At 34.2% G+C, this 21,123-nt stretch overlaps 1 protein-coding gene across 1 annotated transcript in view; it reads right to left on the minus strand.

Moving 5' to 3' along the window:
• Nucleotides 1-21,123, minus strand: part of LOC131037607 (obg-like ATPase 1) — a 110,699-nt gene that overhangs the window by 52,679 nt on the left and 36,897 nt on the right. Inside the window, exons 6-9 of the mRNA XM_057969788.2 lie at nucleotides 6,962-7,075; nucleotides 4,892-4,956; nucleotides 4,171-4,287; nucleotides 1,929-2,004 (exon numbers count right to left, since the gene is read on the minus strand). Of these exons, the coding sequence (XP_057825771.1) occupies nucleotides 1,929-2,004; nucleotides 4,171-4,287; nucleotides 4,892-4,956; nucleotides 6,962-7,075 (372 nt within the window). The remainder of the gene's footprint in view (nucleotides 1-1,928; nucleotides 2,005-4,170; nucleotides 4,288-4,891; nucleotides 4,957-6,961; nucleotides 7,076-21,123) is intronic.

The raw sequence follows: 21,123 nt of genomic DNA on the forward strand, positions 1-21,123 counted from the left end.
TATCTTCTATGGCTAGAAGTCATCTAGTCTTCCCATGTGATCTCCATTTATCAATAGAAAAATGATCATGACTTGCTTCATCATTTTGGCATGGCTGATTGCAAGCTTGTCCCCTCACCTTTTTAGTCCAGGATTCAAATATTCGCCACTTGCATTTCACCAAGAGTTGATTGTACTTTGTATCCCCAAATGATGGGTAGTATTTTGCATCTCACACAATTATCCCAGTATCTCCTTTGCAGTTGGTCAACTCTCAAGTTTCTCCCAGGATCCTCATGAGAATCACTGGAAACAAATCAGACGTATTATAAGGCATATTCAAGGCACTTTACACTTAGGCAAACAATATACATCAAGAGCTACTACTCGGATTGTGGATTTCACTAACTTAGATTGGGCCAGTGATATTAATGATCAGAATTCCACTTTTGGCTTTATCTATTGGCTTGGTTCTAGTCTAGTTGTATGGTCACACAAGAAGCAAACGGTTATTGCATTATCATCTAAGCAAGTTGAGTATTAAGGAGTTGTTCTAGCTACTAAGGAGGTTCTTTGGCTTCACCTATTGATGACAAAGCTTGGCTTTTTATCATGATTATCCCACTACTCTTTGGTGACAACCAAAGTGATATACACATTTGTAACAACCTAGTGGAGCATCAATGTACTTGCCTACCAAGAAGCAGGTGGCAGAAGTCTTCACTAAGCATTTAGCATCATCTCATTGTCTTTAACTGCAATCAATGCTTGGAGTGAAGGAAGTTGTCCTTGAGGAGAATTTCTCACAAGTCCTTCCTTCATTGCTCCCATTATACATTGTTACTTGGTCAAGCCTAGCTGTCAAGATCAATAATTGAGCATCATTTTTCACTACTCTTTCTCTCCTAAGCTTACACTTTACACTTAAGTCAGGGGCAAATGCATTGAAAGTTGTCTATTCTAACCACTCATTTATTCTTTTATAACACCTCTATTTTCTATAAATAGGAGGTGTGTTCTTCCTGTTTTATCTTCATATTCTATATGTAGAAACATAATAGAAAATTGAACATTTGAATTCTCTCTTTGTAGAAGCATTACCATGCTATGCAAAGCTTCATGGTTATAACAGGCAAGCATCTTCAAACATGGAGGAAATCCAAACTTGATTTTCTATGGTCAAAGATGATGATTTTATTGTATTGACACAATACAAGGATACAAACTATGCAAATTACCTGAGGATAGTCATTTCAAATACCTTGAGATCAGCAGTTGGAGAGAAAACTTCCAAGTTCCAAACCTCTTCCATACCACTGACCACATATTCTCAGTACTCCACCATCAGCTATCAATGATGAAGGTAAATTCTTTTGGAAATTTCATAGATTATGAAGCCACAATTCATTTTTTATAAATATTAAGCTAAATAAGAGTAACAGGAAGAAAGCCACCACTTTGGTTGGACAAAAACATATTTCCTATGTTATATGTCACTACCTTTTAAGAGATTGCTATGCAACTCGGTACTTTAGAAAATTTAATGGCCTTGGCTTCGGCCAATCTTGAAGACCAGCCATACAGAAGCTGAAGGATGGACATGCTATGATTGTCTAATTTAATTCATTAATTAATAATTAAAATGATAAATTAATTTTTAAAGGTGCCAAAATATGCATATTTATTAACTAATATCATTATTTATGAATTTTACCACATTAATTAATGTAATTTTGTCTCAAAGGGCCTTATCTACAGAGGAAAAACCAAATAATTTTTAAAAAGTACTGCCAAATTAAACACAGTATCAGAAACAGTAGTTAAGTAACTATATATTCCATTGCGTCATCCTTTAGCTTTCACCATTCCAAACATCGTCAGTTACCTCCATAAATAGTTAAAGAGAAAATGACTATGAATTGGAAATATCAAATTGTAAAAAGATGTACCTCATCTGGCCCTGCAGTGAAAAAGTAGATGAGGTTTATTGCAGCAAAACCAGTCTTTATAATCTTTGGAAGGCAACTGCAAAAGAAATTACAGAACTTTAGAAAAAAAATTATATGTGATGTATTATTTCACCGTGCACATTTGAGTTGCCAGTATGTGTATCCAATCTAATTTTACAAACACAAGTAGAATTATGAAATTCAAAAATTAGGAGAATGAAATAATGCAAGAAAATAACATATTATTTATGAACCCTGTTCAATTCAATCACATAGAGGAGCAATCACATTATGACAAAAATCTTCTTGCCATTTCTACAGGGAAGAATGTGATACATGATGAAGAAGAAGAAATATGTTTCAACAAAGTTGACTGTAGGAATATTTTATGCACTCCAGAAAAAAAGTTACCAAATTGAGGGAAGCTACAATAATTGTTTCTGTACATTGCTGTTGATAAAAGAAATGCACCACCAGCATGGTGTTAAAGTGGTAAGAAATTCCTTAGAATCTTAGCTTTAGAATTACAACTGAAAAAAGATCAAACTGTATGGATGTTCTTTGGTAGGAAGAAAGCCATATCATCCAACTCACCATATATTACCAAAAAACATTTTTTTCAATCCTTGACAGATTTTGAAACCTATAAATCACTGCATCCTAAGGAAACAACTAACCAACCCAAATGAAGAATCATATCCTAAGAAAACAAGAGAGTGTCTCAAAGAAAAAACAACATGATCTCAAAGAGAATCAAGCATCAAAACACTTCGATGCAGAAATTTTTATATCACACAATTGATAGTCAAAATCATCTCCTATACCTGCTGCTATGACACAGGTTGTGAAAAATCAAAAGCACCTATTGATTTAACAAAAGAGTTGCAAATTGGCTTTAAAAAAACCCACAAGTTGGTAAGATCACAAACTAATTCAATCCATCAATTCCTTAACTATAAATATTTTGTGAAATTAGCTACTAAAGATCCCAGTTCACTTTATTTTTTAAAAATCAAAGTCAATTACTTGTACCTTTACTACCCTTCGTTCCACGAAATTTGAGGTTACTAGACCCAATTTAAATTCAATGTCCCTCCAAGTGAGAGAATTCATACATCCAAAAGGAAATGGTATAAATGCAGCTAGTAATGCATATGATTCTTTCCAATGTGAACTAGACCCACATACCCCATCATACCAGATTTTCAATATGGACTTCAACTACATGTTCCTCATAGTCACATGCACTGGTGAATACTATTTCAGAAAGACATCAAGCAGCTAGTAATGTAAATGATTCTTTCCAATGTGAACTAGACCCACATACCCCATCATACCGGATTTTCAATATGGACTTCAACTACATGTTCCTCATAGTCACATGCACTGGTAAATACTGTTGCAGAAAGACATAAAAAATTCAAATGAAGCACAAAGCACAAATATCTACACACCTAAACTACCATATCATAGCAAATTTCATCACAAGCCACATTGCTGTATAATAGCTGCTCATAAAAATTTGAATTCCTGCAATTGTGGTCACCAGGAAATATTCTTACATTTGCAACTGCAAAGTTAGTTATTTTAATTTACATGTTCCTCATACTCACGTGCCCTGATAAATACTGTTACAGAAAGACATCAAACGAAGCACAAAGCACAAGTATCTACACAACTAATCTAGTATATCATAGAAAATTCCATCACAAGCCACATGGCTGCATAATAGCTGCTCACAAAAATTTAAAACTTGAAAGTAAACAATTGAGTTTTATATGTTTCTTTAACCTTCCTATCTTGTCTAGTTTCATGCTTATCAAGTTATCAAGATGCATTTTAATTTTCTACCTGATAAAAATAACTTGTAAACAGGATCTAAAGTAAAGTTAACTTTGTTGTCCCTTTATTTTGTTTTTCCTAACAAAATTTGGCAGCTTTATCCAGCAACATATCAGCCAGCTTCTGCTCAAGCTAATTATTTTAATTTGCTGCTCAAGCTAATTATTTTAATTTGCTGCTCAAGCTAATTATTTTAATTTGCAGTGCCAGTATTAAGTATTCTCCATAAATTTGATATTCTTGTAATCATTACTCATATTGAAACTTCAATGTGGACAATAATCCTTCATGTGTTTCTTTCATCTTTCTATTGTGTCCAATTTCATGCTTATCAAAATTACATTTTACCTGATTGATATAACTTGTTAACAGGATCTAAAGTAGAGTTAATTTAATGTACCTTTGAATTTTGTTTTCCTCACAATATTTGGCAGCTTCGTCAGGAGGCATATCTCCCAGCTTCTGCTCTAGAATGCCACTAAAGGGAATTATGGGTTCACCTCCATGCTCCTGAACCCTGAAACCATTAAATTTATGAAAAGCCTATCAAAAGGAGCCTAACAGAAGCACATATAAATAAAATAATATTTGGTTTGAATTTTGATCAAGCAGACAGGAAGATTGGCCATAACACCACAGACATTAAGATGTATTTGCAAGCAATAAACCACAAGTTTCATGGCTACTTTTTTAAAATAGCAAAATGATGGGAACCAAGGTAGCAAACTCAGAAACATTGATAATAGAGAACCTTGAGATAACTAGTAACATTGAGCCAATTTGCAACTATTTGGTAAAAGCTACGTATTGTCACGTATTGCTTGTTATCATACAACTAACAGGCTGCAAAGAATTTTGAATCAGTTATTAATTCCAATTCAAATATTTATAATTGCATAGAACATAAAAAAGCTAAATGTTTTCACTCATCAACATTTTAGACCATTATATAAACTTATATATTGATTGAATCCATATAGATCAAAAGCACAATTTGTGTATATATAAAATATGTAATATGTGCATGCATATATAGAAGGAAAGAGAGATAGGGAAAGAAGAAGATAGAATTTAACAAGGATAGGAAAAAAAGTACAACACTGACTGATGATGTTACTTACCAAGAATGTATCTTTGGGAGGTATTTGTTCTTCTTTCTATGGTAGTCCTTTTCTGTCATGTTCACCTGCATGGTATTGGTCATTAGATTCACTATAGCAAATAGAATTTTAGATAATCAGTCTCTTCCTTTGGAATGGAAACCATGTTTAAAATATTAAAGAGAACACAAAACTATGTGTACACCCATGCAAGAGAGAAAACAAAAATATTTGAACTCCAAGGAGGATCTTGTATACAAAGTGGTCCAAAGGAGGAGGCATTCTTAAGTGTTCCCAAGAAGCAATGCCCTTAAATTTCCAAAAGCTTTTGCAGTAAAAGGTCCCATACAAAATAAAATCTGAAACTCATCTGTCAGCGTTCAGGATACTAATTAGCAAATTAAGCTAAAATTGTCCTTAAAAAGTTTTCAATAGAGACAGGCCACTAGAAAACTGCCTTTCGTAGATATGACAAGCACTTTTATTTAGAAATATTAGAAGATAGTTCAAACTTCTTGCCCAACCATTGCTAGTAGAAGCTCCAATTTTTATTTCTGAAAAATGGCTCTTCCATTTTTTGTGGAAGATTCTAAATTTTGAAGTTTCGAAGTCTTTTGTGGGACCATCTGCACCACAGAAATAGCAGGAATAGTTTGCTGTAGAATCTTAAGAAAACAAAAAGGTGTAATAGCTAGCTGCTAAATATCTACTTTAACACATCAGTAACTAAACTTGGAAAGCACAGCCTCATGAAATTATGTGAAGCTTTAAATTAAAATGAGAGCATGAAGTTAAAATGATTACAAAATTGCTTTAATGGTGTCCGGATGACATGCCTGCAATGCTCCAAAGCCTCCAGTGGGGAGTATTTCATCTCTAAATTGGCAGATTATTCCTGAAACATCTCTGTGAACTTGATTGTTCCATCTTTTGTTAATTGGGCATTTTGCTGGCATGTCTATTGTGAATCCAAAGGTGGAAACAAGCTATGAAAAAAAGTAAAGGCTGTGGGTGATGGCTCTCATAATCAGAGAAGAAAAGCTCCCAGTGGACTTTGCAGTAGACGGTGAGAAAGAGAAAAGATGATGCAAGAATTACTGGTGCTTATTGCGTTGACAATGGTAAGGTGGCAGTGAGTCTCATGGTGACCCATTACAAGGGTCCTATTGAGGTTTCTAGTAACCATACCATTCACATTTTTTGTGATAATAAAGAGCATAGATCTCAGCAAGATAAGGTGATATTCCATGGTGTTTGTTTCCCATTGCTCATTCCTTATGTAGGCAGGGAAGATGGCTAGCACTTCAATTGTGGTTGTGGTTAAGGATATTCTTGGAATGGGGTGAATGGACAATTCTGGCTTTGGAAGGTGGGCCATGTACTGGATTTGAGTGGTTTTTGGTTGGCTGGATAGTATGTGTTGGCACATAGTAACTATGTTTTTGTTTTTGGCTTCAGTTTTTAGCTAATAGGATCGATGCTCACACATTTGATAATGTTGGAGACAACAACAGACATCTTTGTTGCATGTTGCCAAGATGGCAGCATGCTACTGATCATGTGGCTATCCTGGGCCAGATGGTTGGTATTCTTTATTAATAAATGAGGACTTCATTCAACATCGCAACCACTGGCTTCAGTGAAGATAAGTAATCAGAAACCCCTAACACATGCTTAAGAAATGTAATTTAATAGAGGTTCTGCAGGAATCCTGGGTAACAGATTCTATCAGCTTTGATCCTGCAAAAGTATTAAGGACTCTGGCCAAAATTTTGGATGCAAACAGCTCTGCTGGAATGATTCAAGCCTCAAAAACTCAGACTCGTGATCTTACTCAGGAAATGGTCAAGCACACATTCCCCGTTCCTTCAATATTGTTTTTGCTTCAAATGCTATACTGTTTCATTTAAATTCTTACTGTTTCCACTATCAGAACCATTCAATTTGGACTTTTTCTGTTTTTTGAGTGTTTCAGGCCAAGGCCAACAACTCTACATTGTGAGACTTTGGTAAGTTGATGCAATGTAAAAAGGATGCTGTAAATTAGAACTACTAGTCTATTTATTGACTTGCAAAGGAGTATAGACCTACCAAGTAAACAACAGGCTTCGCACTTAGCAACTGAAACGAATTCATAATCTCAACTTCAGCAGCTTTCCAATCGCCCAATCTTACGTCTTTTCCTCCCTCGAGCCATGCTTTCACCTGCCAAGAATACTCAAATCTTTGTCAAGAGTGAAATTGCAAAGGCTGCATGCAATTTCTAGCATATATGCTATTTTAACACTATTCTGTCAGCTAGAAAAGCATTCAAGATGTGCAGAGACAAACCATAGATGAGGCCTAAAATTAAAATCAGAAGGCTTTTGAGGGAATATTTATTAAAATATCACTACATTATTTTGACACAATGCAAGCAAAAAGAAAATCAACAATTTCTCTAATCTAATTTGTTATGAACCTCCCTATAAAGTTTTAGAAATACCAAATGATAATGTAAAACAATTCACTAGATCATCTGCAAGGAGATCTTGGCAATAATAGAGCGAAAGCGGTAGTCAGTTTTTGCTTTTATATTCACTCAAAAAAGTTGAAAATTTTAGGACCCAACCATCAATAATGATGGTAAACAAACATAAAAGAAACAGCATTTAGATTTTAGAACATACAAAGGCATATAATTAATCAATTACTATGACATCTGCCATGAAATCTCATAACATGCATACCAAAGCATAAGTCATATTGAATCAAGGCATCTGAGATCATATTCTGCTCACTTTCAAGTACCAGGTCTCAAGATAAAGTAACTGAATAATAATCATCATTGAAAAACAAAAGAAAAAATAAAATTAATAAATATAAATACAATGATCCAACAATCTGCCCAAACACAAGAATAAGAACAATATAAAAGGCTTGTGAGCCTGCAGATGTTTCAATCGCTTTGGCTCCTTTGTTCTTGAAATATTATAGAAATTTTCTGACAAATTTTCTGGCGAATCTCTCCACCAACTTCTCAAGAAAAAAAAAATCTTTTGAAAAGAAGAATATACAGCAGCAGTTGGAAAAAAAAACACAATCATCTTCCTACACTACACATGGCCAACAACAGAAGATTTTATGCTCTACACAGGTGCCTCTGATTATGCAAGGGGAGGTGTCCTTTGCTTTGTAAACGAAGACAAAGAATTTGTAGTTGAGCATGCTAGCGGACTATTTGTTGAAGGAGCCCAAAAGTGGAGTTCATCTGATAAAGAGATATATGGGGTAAAGAAATGCCTAAAAAAATTTGCTCTAAAACTCATGCATCTCTCAAGCATTTCATTTAAAAAAAAAATCATTGTACTAGATTCTTAACATTCAAAGATAAGGATCATGGTCGCAAGGATGGGAGAGTTGAGTATGTACAGTGGAAAGATTATTTCAATCAGTTTAATAATGCTACTCAACATATTCCAAGAAACAATATTGTAGTAGACTGGTTGAGTAGAGACTTCCCTACAACAACCTCCTAGACCTCTAAATCCTCCTCTTATAGGCTTTAATTGTTTATTTCATGTTACTTTAATTCCATGCAAAGACATGTCCAAATGCAAATATTAAGACTTGGTATAAATGAACAATATAATCATTATTCAAAAATTGCTCACCAATAGTTAGCAAATCTGGCTTACATCACCACCATATATGGTAGGGAATCAAGGACATTTTGTCATATTATGAATTAACACAGATCTATCACATCTAAGATTCATTGCTCTTGTAAGATGGCCAAAATTTGAATGGAGAATTTCAATCCAAGCAAGACTATCAGATCAGTTATATAAATTAAATATGCAGGAACTCCATCCCTCCATCAAAATGAAGAATTCACATCAATCTTAGCAGTGACAAGCGACAACTATCATTCATCGAAACTAGTTAGGAACCTTATTTCACAATCAAACTCAGGCAAAATGATGATGATACAAACTGGAATTTACAATATCACTTTTAAACCACAACTTTATGAAGACCCATTGATGTTGAAGACCTATTTAATGGGACCAACAGAACTATATTATTCTAGAATCTTCATCTTCCAATATAGTGATGGAACTTCCCACGGTTCTCAAAACCATAAGAACCTCCAACGAGATTCCTAGTTCCTACATAGCCTCTCAGAGAAAAAAAGACAAGTTAACAAGGGTAAGACCAAGAGAACCAGGCATAAGCCTCCAATAAAGTAATAAAGGGGGCCCACACGAGAAAAGGAGCCAAGGCAATAAGAAGGTGACAGATAAATTGCAGGCGGCAACAAAAAGAACAAGAAAGAGGATGTTGAAGCTTCCCATGGATCTCGGAACCACGCAAACCTTGAACAAGTTCCACTTCCCACTTACTCCCCAACAAGAAAAGTAGAAGACGGGAGCAAAAGACCAAGAAAAAGGAATGCAAATAGAGAAAGGTAAGCAGTCAGATGTTCCCAAGGTGTTGGAAGTCCCAACAGAAAAGAGAAACATTACAAAAGACCAAAAAGAAGAGAAAGAGGATGATTAAATGAGAAGGTAAAGAGTCGATGATTTTGATGATTCCTAGAACTAGTGCAACCTCCAACTATTTCCAACGACCCATTCTTTTACCAATTCGCACTGCTTTCTGCACCTGCGCCCTCTATAAAGCCATTAATCATTCACCAAACCCCCCAGTGACATAGGGGCTTCATGAAGGCCTTTAATGCATTTTTATCGTGATTATTGGGGAAAAGGGGCAGCCATGGTTCATTCATTGTTGCAGACCCACTTTTCCATCAGGAAGCCTTTACTGGGCCACCATTTTCAACAAATTCATGAGAAATTTTTGCAATTCATCCTTAAAGTTAAAATCATCAATGCAAAAGTACAGCAAGGGTATTTGGGATGAGTTTCCACACCTTCAGCCGTTATTTTTTCGTTCAAACATGTCAGATTTTGGCAGGGTCGTGGCTAGAGTTTTTCTCCCTGCCACATCCTCTCTCTCTCTCTCTCTCTTACCATTTTAAGGAATAACAAACATTTTGCATTCAAGGAAAAAGGTTCTTCCCCTGTTTTCTTTGGCATAATATGTATTTTTTGCATCTTCTGCAACTGTAAACTAGCTCATGCCTCTTTATTAATGAAAAATTACCATTTTCACCTCTTCTCTCTTCTTACATTCTATGTTAAAACTTATTACCTCTGTGCATGAACAAATGTTTACCTTTTTTTTCATGTTTGCATGTTATATTTGTAACGCCCCGCCAGGAAACCCTGGAGGGATTAAACTAAAACACTAGAAAGAGTGCAAATAATTTATTTTTTTTAAACTTAATAAGTTTAATGATACATTGAGTTAACATTAAGTTAGATTACACAACGGAAGACTTAACTTAACACCTAAAGGGTTTCCCAACTTGGTTAACTAGGTTTACCACTAACATCACTAACGAGAATTAATCAAATTATGTTGATTAAACTTAATAACGTAATTACACTTAATCAATGGTTAATTCATCCAATAGTCTAAAATACAGATGGCATGTTTAAGTTCATTCATTAGGAATCTAACCATAACATTACATCTAATATTTAAATGAAACATATGCATTACAATAAATTTTCATACATTGTTTGCATCATAAGGTAGAAATTACATTGCATTCCAATAATCACTAAGTTACAAAATCCGATAATGTTACATTACAATTTACATCTTGTCATGAAGGCATAAATGTCAATTTAATAACAACTGGCCATGAAAGGTCCAAGATATACAAAAAATGATCCATAACAAATGGGATCCAACTAGATAACAAAACGTTCGAATCCAAGCGCAACTGGAACACCTATGAAGCCAACTCTCGCAAGGGACAAACACACCCGATGGAAAGTGGCACTACCACCCGACCATGTGGGTCAAAAAGAACCACCCCACCGTGCTAAGAGATATAAATAAGACCTACTAGCACCCTATAGGTATGCACACACACACGGTCAAACTCACAACATCGGAGAAACACACATGAAGTAAAACTCGCAAAACATGACTCCACATCAAAATCAGATGTAACCAACAAGACTACACACTAGTGACTATAAGGGAAGAGTGTCATCACATAGCTTGGTATGGTTACCCTGGCAGGCCTCCATAGGTCCCAGCCCCCTTCTTGGGTTACCCTAATAACCTCTCCCAAACCTCCGGCCCCATCCAAGACTCATGTGGACCCAAACAATCCTTCCGTGAGGACAAGGTTGTTGGTTTGCCATTCTAGGCCTTCTCATTGCATCCTGAGTCTGTACTAGCACTCAACCATGAGCAAGGCATAATTATCTTACTTGGTGTTTTCATCTACCAAGCCCCCTAATGTATTATTAATTTATCACTTACTTAAGCAAACTTTCGATGGTTTACCCTGCTAACCACTTTCGGTGCGGCCCCCTATCAAAAGCCACTCTCCCTTATGACACTTAACCAAAAACCAAACAAACTCCCAAAACCAAGGTACACACATGAAATAGTACACGGAGTTCAAAACAACAGAAAACCACTTGGCCAAATCAACCCTCACACAAGGTTAACTAACTGACAAATCCTTGACAAGAAACAATCACAGCCATGAAGACAACCACATAACATTATCTGATACATTCGACAAAGGACTCGCAATTTCGAAAATAAATGCGAATACAGTAATTAAACACGCATCTTCACTAATCTAAATTGACAATAATTTTCCATTTCGTTTAAAATACAAGTCGACCAAGGTTTTCTAATTCATCTATATTTCAAATTACATCATAAAAAAATATCACCATCTCACAATAAATTAAAAAACCAAAATCTCATTTATATAATTATACATATTTGCTATACATATAAAAAATATAAATTAATTTATATATTAATTAAACTAATATTGATAGGGGTGGGTTGGGAAGTCTAGTTATCTAACCTGTATTGTCCACGAAGCCCTACTATCTATAGGCTCCAATTATAGGCGGCTCGGGGCAAGGCTTTAGCGACTAGGATAGGAACTAACCGACCTTAAATTTTAAGCACAGAGAAGAGTTTAGGTACTCGACCGGTAGATTGAATGGACCTATCGACTGAACACAACCCCACCATCCATGAGGAATGTATGGGTGGCTTTTAAGAAGCGCTGGGTGGATAGATCCAATCTATAGTGAAAAGGTTGACTGAAAGTCGCTCCGTTTTTCTAAAATAAAAATATTATTTAATTCCCAACAATAACTATTTCTCTTATTTCATTTTTCCAAATTTCTAAATAACATATTTTTTTTATAACCACTAAATATAAAAAATAGAAAATATATATATATAGAAAATATATATATATATTAATAAAATAAACTTTATTAAATTAAATAATAATAAAAAATAAAAAAATAAAAAAAAACTTAATTTAAATTTTATTTTTAGCACCATATAATGGTGATGCCACTCCACGCAACCCTTCCATGAAGGGAGGTAGTGGCTTGGGGGCCACCGCAGCCCATGGCTGTGGGCTAAGTCACAAAGTTCGAATTCGAATTCGAATTCGACGGCCATGAAATTCGAAAAAAAAAATTCGGATAAAATTCGCCTTATATAATTTTGTTTATTTTTTAAATATATGTATACTTCTAATAAATTATCAAAATAGCTTAACATTGCTAAATAGATTTGAAGTCATTATAAAAAGATGGCACAGTTATAAAATATAAACCATAAGAAACATGTGAAATCACGATTACGAAGATGTTTTCTTTTCAAAAAGTTGCAATAAAAAGTTAAGACTTTAGAACTTCAAAAAAGCTCTAAGTCATCAAGTGCACTTGGCTCAGATGGTGTAGCATCATCATCTGCAACTGGAACTTCTATGTCTTGTGGAATGCGTTGTTGTGAAGAAGATGTGGAGTCGCTTGCTGATTTGTTCATGAACAATTTCAAATTGCCGCGAACGTAAACAAGATCTCCCAACTTTCCAGACAACAATTTGTTCCTCTTCTTGGAATGGTTGCAGAAGTTCAAGAGTTTGTGCTCCATAGCTCATACGCCATCTATAACTAGGTACCGCATCTCGTTTCATATTATATTTGGCTCCTACCACTCCAAACAACCCTTCTACTCACTTGTATAGCCAACTTTGGTCTCTGATTAGACATCCAATTGCTGGATCTAGTTCAAATTTGCTAATGGCTTCATGAAACCTTGCCATAATTTCAAAATCAGCTTGTCGATCAATATGAAATAGCTTAGGCTCAAAATAGCAAGTTGTTGGATGTAAAGGTGTGTGCATCATTTTCCATCTAGAATCAACTGCTGCCCATATCTCCATGTACTCTGCATCTAAATTATTTAGTGCTCTCTGAATAGCTTCCTTACAACGATCCATGCTTTCATAAAGCATGCCAAGGCAAGGTTTGTTACCATCAACCGTACGAAGCACATCAACAATTGGCTCACATATACTCAAAACCTTCGTTCCACTTTCCCAAAAGCTGCTATTTAAAACAATTTGCTCTATGTTCTTGCCCTTGGCACTTTTAGAAAGCGCTGAATTTTCCCACTCATTGGAACAAACAACTGATCTCAAAGCTGCTTTCTCTTCAACAACTCTTTTCAAAGTGATATAAAATGTAGCAAATCTTGTGTCACAAGGCCTCAACAACTCCCTAGATGCATGTTGCCTGTAAAGACTCAATGTGAGACGATGATTTCTTATGAAGTTTGCAATTGCTCTCCCTCTATGAATTGCTTCATGTATCTATGGAAACTTAGCCAAATCATGAAGCAACAAATCCAAACAATGTGTTGCACATGGACTCCAATATATTTGTGGGTATTTCTCAACAATCAGCTTTCCAGCTCCCACACAATTTGTTGCACTGTCAGTTACCACTTGAAGCACATTTTCCATCCCTACTTCAAGAATGGCTTCCTCTAATATTTGAAATATGTATTCAGAAGTTTTCTTGTGGTTCATGGTGTCAATCACTTTCAAGAATGCAACACCTTCAGAACAAGCCACCAAAACATTGATCAATGGCCTTTGACATATATCTGACCATCCATCACTCAATATGGTGCAACCTATTGCCTTCCAAGAGGCTTTGACCTCAACTAGTTTCTCAGTCACTCTTTCCTTTGACCTCTCCAAAAGACTTGTCCTGAAAGCCTCAGAAGTGGGAGGTGTGTACCCTTTGCCAAACTCTGCAACTTTTTGAATTGCATTGCGAAAATGCGGATTTCTAGCTACATTGAATGGAATAGCACTTGTGTAAAACAAATATGCTAGTGCATCATCCACCTGTTGTTTCTCTACTGGTTTCCAAAGACTCTTCAAAGTTCCACTCTCTTTGGATGTCCCTGTGGCCTTGGGTAGACTCGAAGAGGAAGACATAATAGATGTGGATCTAGACACATCCTCTTCAATTCTATATTTCTCTTGTGCCGCCAACATCTTTCCTGCAATCGAAGAGGCTTGCTCTTTCTCTAAAATAGCTCTAATTTCTTTGGACACATTTGGACATGCACTAACACCTCCACCTTTACCCCCTGAAATACTAAAGCAAGTGGTCCTTTATCCTTGTTAAAGTTCCGGTATAAACTTTCAGGCACAAGTTGCAATGAAGATAAGTACCATTGCGGGTCACATGTTTCCATCCCTCTGAAGTTGATTTGTTGGGAGCCATTACAATCTGTACAATTTAGAAGAAAATTTATTTTTAATATTTAAAAAATGGACTAAATTTTATACTGGAATTGAATACAGTAAATAAAATACTGGAATAGAATACAGTAAATAGAATACTGGAATAGAATACACTTACAATAAATAAAATAATACAATAATACAGTAAATAAAATCATACAATAATTAAAGTAATATAGAATACAGTAAATAAAATATACAATAATATTATACATTGTATAATATTATTGTATATTTTATTTACTGTATTCTATATTACTTTAATTATTGTATGATTTTATTTACTGTATTATTGTATTATAATCTAATAATAATAAAATATACGAAAGCACAAAAAAAAATCACTATAATAGAATATATATAATTCCCAATGCTATATGTTAAGATGAAAATCACAATAATAAAATATATAACACAAAAGAATATATCTTTAAAAAAATAAAAAATAAAATAGTTTATAAAACATATAAAAAAAATATAAAACAATGCAAACTATATTATTGCGTTATATATTTATGAACTATATTTATCATAATATATAGTTCATAGTTCATAGTTCATAAAATTGAAATCACCTATCTGAACAAGCAGCGATGCGACGACGGCAGGCTTGGCAGCGACAGCGACCCTTGAGAAGGCCTTTGTAGCCCCACCACGAACTCCAGTCTATTGTAAATCCGGCGATAATCACTGGAGTGATTACCGGCGACGATTTGCAGCTTTTTCAGCCACGGGAGTGAATACCCGACAGTCGATACCCGTGACCCAGCAGACACAAGATCACCTCTTCACGCCGAAAATCACCTCCCGCCGAAAATCTAAGAAAAAACCTAAACGCTTTTTAAAAACCCTTTTTAATTGTTAGCTTTAATAAATAAAAAATGACGTCATGGTCGTACGAATATATGGCCGAATTTGAACGAATTTTTGAAAAACGTTTGAAATTCGAAAAAAATTGGGCTTCATGCTTGAAATTCGCCGATTTTTGTGACTTAGGCTGTGGCGAACCACGACGTGGTCCCAGCCACGGCTCCCCTCCCATGGGAAGGGGGGGACGTGATGGCTGGCCCACCATGTAAACCCCAACAAAAACAAAAAAAAATTTAATTTTTTTTTTTTATATATTTTTTTTTAATAAAAATTTCTAAACAAATTTTACCAGCAAACATACAGAGAACTTAGAAAACATACACTCAAAAATTTTCCGAGTCAAAATAATAACCAATAAAATTAAATTTTTCATCTACTTTTTTGTTTTTTTTAAAGAAAACCCCCAAAATAAGTATACTCAAAACAATTTCTGAGTCAAAGAAACAGAGAAAGGATAAAAAATTTTGAAAACAATCAACTTCCAAGCAACCAAATCTGGGCAAATTTTGTAAGCATAACCCCATACAGGGGTGAAATTCAACCAATTTCAAACTTTCCCCAAATAAAATACAGTGTAAAAACTAATTTTCTATTTTATAAACAAATGGAAAACTTCACAAATGAAATCTTTTTCCAAATACACAGTGAACAGCCATTCACAAATTTCAACTTGAAACTAATTTTTTTTCAACAAATTTAAAAATGATTGGGAAATAGAAAAGAACTAAAGGGGTTTAAATTCCAAATTTAAATGCTACCTTTCCCTTTTTAACAAAACTAAAATGAGTCTGCAACCAGATGAATTCAAACACAGAGAGATTTTCTTCAAATAATAAACTTGAAAAACAGAGTTTTTACAAATCTGAGAAGAGCTATATCCTGCAACTGAACAAATTCCTTCACCAGAGATGAAGACCAAATTTCCAACCAAAAACTCTTCCTTCTTTCTTCCCGTGAAAAACACAGATAAATAGAAAAATTTCAACCTAAAAGTCTATTCTAGGTTAAAATTATTTCTAACCAATCAAAAATTTCTCATGAAGTACATTTCCAAAAAGGCCTTTCTCCTCAAAATTCCATTTTCCAATTTAAATTAAAACTAAAATTTTCATTTCAAAAAGTCAATAAGGAAGATATTTTCTTTTTCCAATTTCTATTTAATATTTTCAAAATGCATACACATTTAATTTCAAAATTTAAAATAACCATTAATTAAATTCTCTAAATTAATGAATTGAACCAATTGATTTAACAATTTATAGTATTAAGGGGTCTAGTTAACTTTTATCTCTTTATTAAAATATGCAAATAAAATACATTAACTAATTAAATACTTTAAGATTTAATAGTTAATTTTACAAAATGCATAACATGCAACTCAAGTAAACCAAAAAAACACATGACCCGCATACCAAACATACGGAACTGACGGACGATGCTCACTTTGAACAAGGGTAGGATTAAAATGTAAGGCCTTGCAACTATCTCCTCCACTTCCATCGGGTCAATAAGGTACGCTGAGACCTGTGAAGCCAGGCAGAGACAATACCCTGTACCTACACAGTACTTGTACCTGCAATTCCCTGCATCAACGAACCACATATGCATATATATACAACCACAATAAACACACCGGTGAAAGAGAATCGTGACGTTCCACGTCTCATCGAAGTGAGTGAAGAAAAATCATCTCCTCACACCCCATACACTTACAAACATGAAGCATGTATATAACGCATCGCACGTATAAAACAAATGTGTCAGTCCATGTCAGTAATCCAATAAAATAACATTTAACCATTATTAAGGGAAATAATGCGTAAACAACATACACTGAAACTTAAATCAAAGTATAACACATCATCGCATAATGTCTGAGTATACTTTGATTTAAGTTTCAATGTATGTTGTTTACGCATTATTTCCCTTGATGATGGTTAAATGTTATTTTATTGGATTACTTACATGGACTGACACATTTATTTTATATGTGCGATGCGTTATATACATGCTTCATGTTTGTAAGTGTATGGGGTGTGAGGAAATGATTTTTCTTCACTCACTTCGGTGAGACGAGAAATGTCACGATTCTCTTTCACCGGTGTGTTTTCTGTGGGTGTATATATATGCATATGTGGTTCGTTGATACAGGGAATTGCAAGTACAAGTACTCTGTAGGTACAGGTTATCGTCTCCACCCGGCTTCACAGGTCTGAGCGTATCTTATTGACCCGATGGAAGTGGAGGAGATAGTTGTAAGGCCCTACATTTTAACCCTAGCCTTGTTCAAAGTGAGCATCGTCACTTGCCCATCAGTTCCCTATGTTTGGTATGTGGGTCATGTTTTTTTTTGTTTACTTGAGTTGCGTGTTATGCGTTTGTAAAGTTAATTATTAAATCTTAAAGTGTTTAATTAGTTAATGTATTTTATTTGCATATTTAAATTAAGAGATAAAAGTCAATTAGGACCCCTTAGTATTATAAATTGTTAAATCAATTTGTTCAATGCATTAAATTAGGGAATTGGATTAATAGTTATTTTAAATTGTGAAATTAAATATGTGTATGCATTTTGAAAAGATTCAATAGAAATTGGAAAAGTAAGTATCTCCCTCATTGACTTTTTGAAATGAAAATTTTAGTTTTTAATTTAAATTGGAAAATGAAATTTGGAGAAAAAAGGCATTTCTGGAAATGCACTTTATGAGAAAAATTTTGATTGGTTAGAGAAAATTTTAACCTAGAATATAGACTTTTAGGTTAAATTTTTCTATTTATCTGTGTTTTTCACAGGAAGGAGAAAGAAAAGTTTTTGGTTGGAAACTTGGTCTTCTTTGGATTAAAAATTTGCTGAGTTGCAGAATTTAGCTATTCTCAGATTATCTTCCAAGATAGCTCATTAAGGTTGGTTTGTAAAAACCTTTGTTTTCAAAGTTTACTTGATTTAAGAAATATCTCTGTGTATGAATTCATCTGCTTGCAAACTCATTGAAGATTTTGTTTGGAAAAGGAAAAGTTGCATTTTATCTTGAAATTTAAACCCTCTTGTTTCATTTAAAAATTTTCAATCAATTTCTTATTTATTTGTTGAAATAATTGATTTTCAAATTAAAATTGGTGAATGGAAAAAGATTTCGTTTTTTTTTTTTAAGTTTTCCATTTTTTTACAAAATAGAAAATTAGTTTTATTTATTATGGTTTTGATTTGGGGAAAGTTTGAGATTAGTTGAATTTCACCCCTATATGGGGTTATGCTAGCAAAAATTGGCCCAAATTTGGTTGCCTAGGACTGGAAATGGTTTTCATAAAATTTATCCTTCGTCTGATTATTTGACTCAGAAATTTTTCTGAGTACACTGGTATTGGGGGTTTGTGTTTTAAAAAAAAAAGGTTCATTCTTTGTTTATTGTCTCTGAAAATTTCTAAGTTTACTATATGTTGGGGGTTTGATTTTAAATGTATTATTTAAAAAGAATTTAAATTTACTATTATAATTTTGACTCAGAAAATTTTTGAGTGTATATTTTCTGAGTTTGTGTTTCTGGAAATTGTGTTTTGTTAAAAGAAATTTTTAAAATATTTTTTATTATTTTACGTGGTGCGTAGGGGAGTTCGAGGGCTCGACCCCACACACCATGGTGGGGAGCGCTGCAACCACATATATGTGGGCAACATTGTTACCCACATGTATGTGGGTCAGCCCCCAAGTGGGTATAAAATATGTTTTATTTTTATTTTTTTTGTATTTAAAAATTATTTAATATTAATTAAATATATATATATATATATATAATGTTTAGTTTTTTGTTTTTTTAGTGGTAAAAAATATATACTTTGGGAAAAAGAAAATAGATATTTATTTATTTTTTTTAAAGATTATTTTATTTTGAAAAAAAAAAAAGAAATATTAGATTAATAAATGTATAATTATATAGTTGTAATTGTGGTATTTATTTTATAGTGAAATAATGATTTTTTTTATATGATGTATTTTGAAGGGTAGATGAATTAGAAAACCTTGGTCGATTGGCATTTTAAACGAAATGGAAAATTATTATCAATTTAAATTAGTGAATATGCGTGTTTAATTACTGAATTTGCATTTATTTTCGAACTGCAAGTCCTTGGTCAGATTGTTAGATGTTGTCATGTGGTTGTCTTCATGGTTGTGATTGTTTCTTGTCAAGGATTTGTCAATTAGTTAACCTTGTGTGAGGGTTGATTTGGCCAAGTGGTTTTCTATTGTTTTGAACTCCGTGTACTCTTTCATGTGTATACCTTGGTTTTGGGAGTTCGTTTGACTTTTAGTTAAGTGTCATAAAGGAGAGTGGTTTCGATTGGGGGTCGTGCCCAAAGTGGTTAACAAGGTAACCCATCAAAAGTTTGCTTAAGTAAGTGATAACTTAATAATACATTAGGCGGCTTGGTAGATGAAAACACTAAGTAAGATAATTATGCCTCGCTCATGGTTGAGTGCTAGTACAGACTCAAGATACAGTGAGAAGGCCTGGAATGGCAAACCAACAACCTTGTCCTCACGAAAGGATTGTTTGGGTCCACATGAAACTTAGATGGGGCCGGAGGTTTGGTAGAGGTTACCAAGGTAACCCAAAATGGGGGTCAGGACTTATGGAAGCCTGCCAGGGTAACCATACAAAGCTATGTGATGACACTCTTCCCTTATAGTCACTAGTGTGTAGTCGTGTTGATTTCACCTAATTTTGATGTGGAGTCATGTTCTACGAGATTTCTTTCATGTGTTTATCCAATGTTGTGAGTTCGACTGTGTGTGTGTGCATACCTATAGGGTGCTAGTGGGTCTTATTTCTATCTCCTAGCACGATGAGGTGGTTCTTTTTGAGCCACATGGTCGGGTGGTAGTGCCACTTTCCATCAGGTGTGTTCATCCCTTCTTGCAGGAGTTGGCTTCATAGATGTTCTAGTTGCACTTGGATTCGAGCATTTTGTTATCCAGTTGGTATTAAAATATTTAATTATATTTTAGTCACCTATATTTAGTTCCTTGTTTAATGGTCATTTAGTTTTTTAGTTAATTAGCTTTTAAGCTTTATTTAGCATTTAGCTTTTTCTTTTTAGTTAATTAACTTTTAAGCTTTATTTAGCGTTTAGCTTTTTGGTAGTTCACTTTACACAACTTGTTCTTAATTTAGAACGTCATCTTGTAATCTCTATAGATACGCTTGTATACTGTTGAATAGATTATCCGATTATTGAATCATTCATTCAATTTATTTTTCATGGTATCAGAGCGGGTCGATGGGATTTTTTAAAGTTTGGCGAATTTTTTAATAAAAAATCATGGCCTTCTTTCTGGAATATTTTCCAGATTTTTTTAATTGTTTTTTTATAAAAAACCATTTTGCTTTTTTGAAGGCTTTTTTAGGGTTTCAAAGGTTTCTAGTTCGTGGGCGAATTTCTTTGTGTTGGGCAGCAGTTCATGTTTTTTTTAGCATTCTGGAGATTTTCGAGCCTGCAACCTAGCGTTTTCTTTTGCAGATTGAAAATTTTCCTAGGGTTTCTACAATTTTCGACTAGGGTTTTGACCCTTCAGTTCAAGTCGAAATTTTATTTTGCTTGCAGATTCTTGGTGGGTTTTTCGAGCCCTCAACTGGGTCGTCATCAGATTTTTCTAGGTGCATTGTTTTCC

The sequence above is a fragment of the Cryptomeria japonica genome, chromosome 11 (assembly GCF_030272615.1).
Source record: "Cryptomeria japonica chromosome 11, Sugi_1.0, whole genome shotgun sequence".
Classification (NCBI taxonomy): domain Eukaryota; kingdom Viridiplantae; phylum Streptophyta; class Pinopsida; order Cupressales; family Cupressaceae; genus Cryptomeria; species Cryptomeria japonica.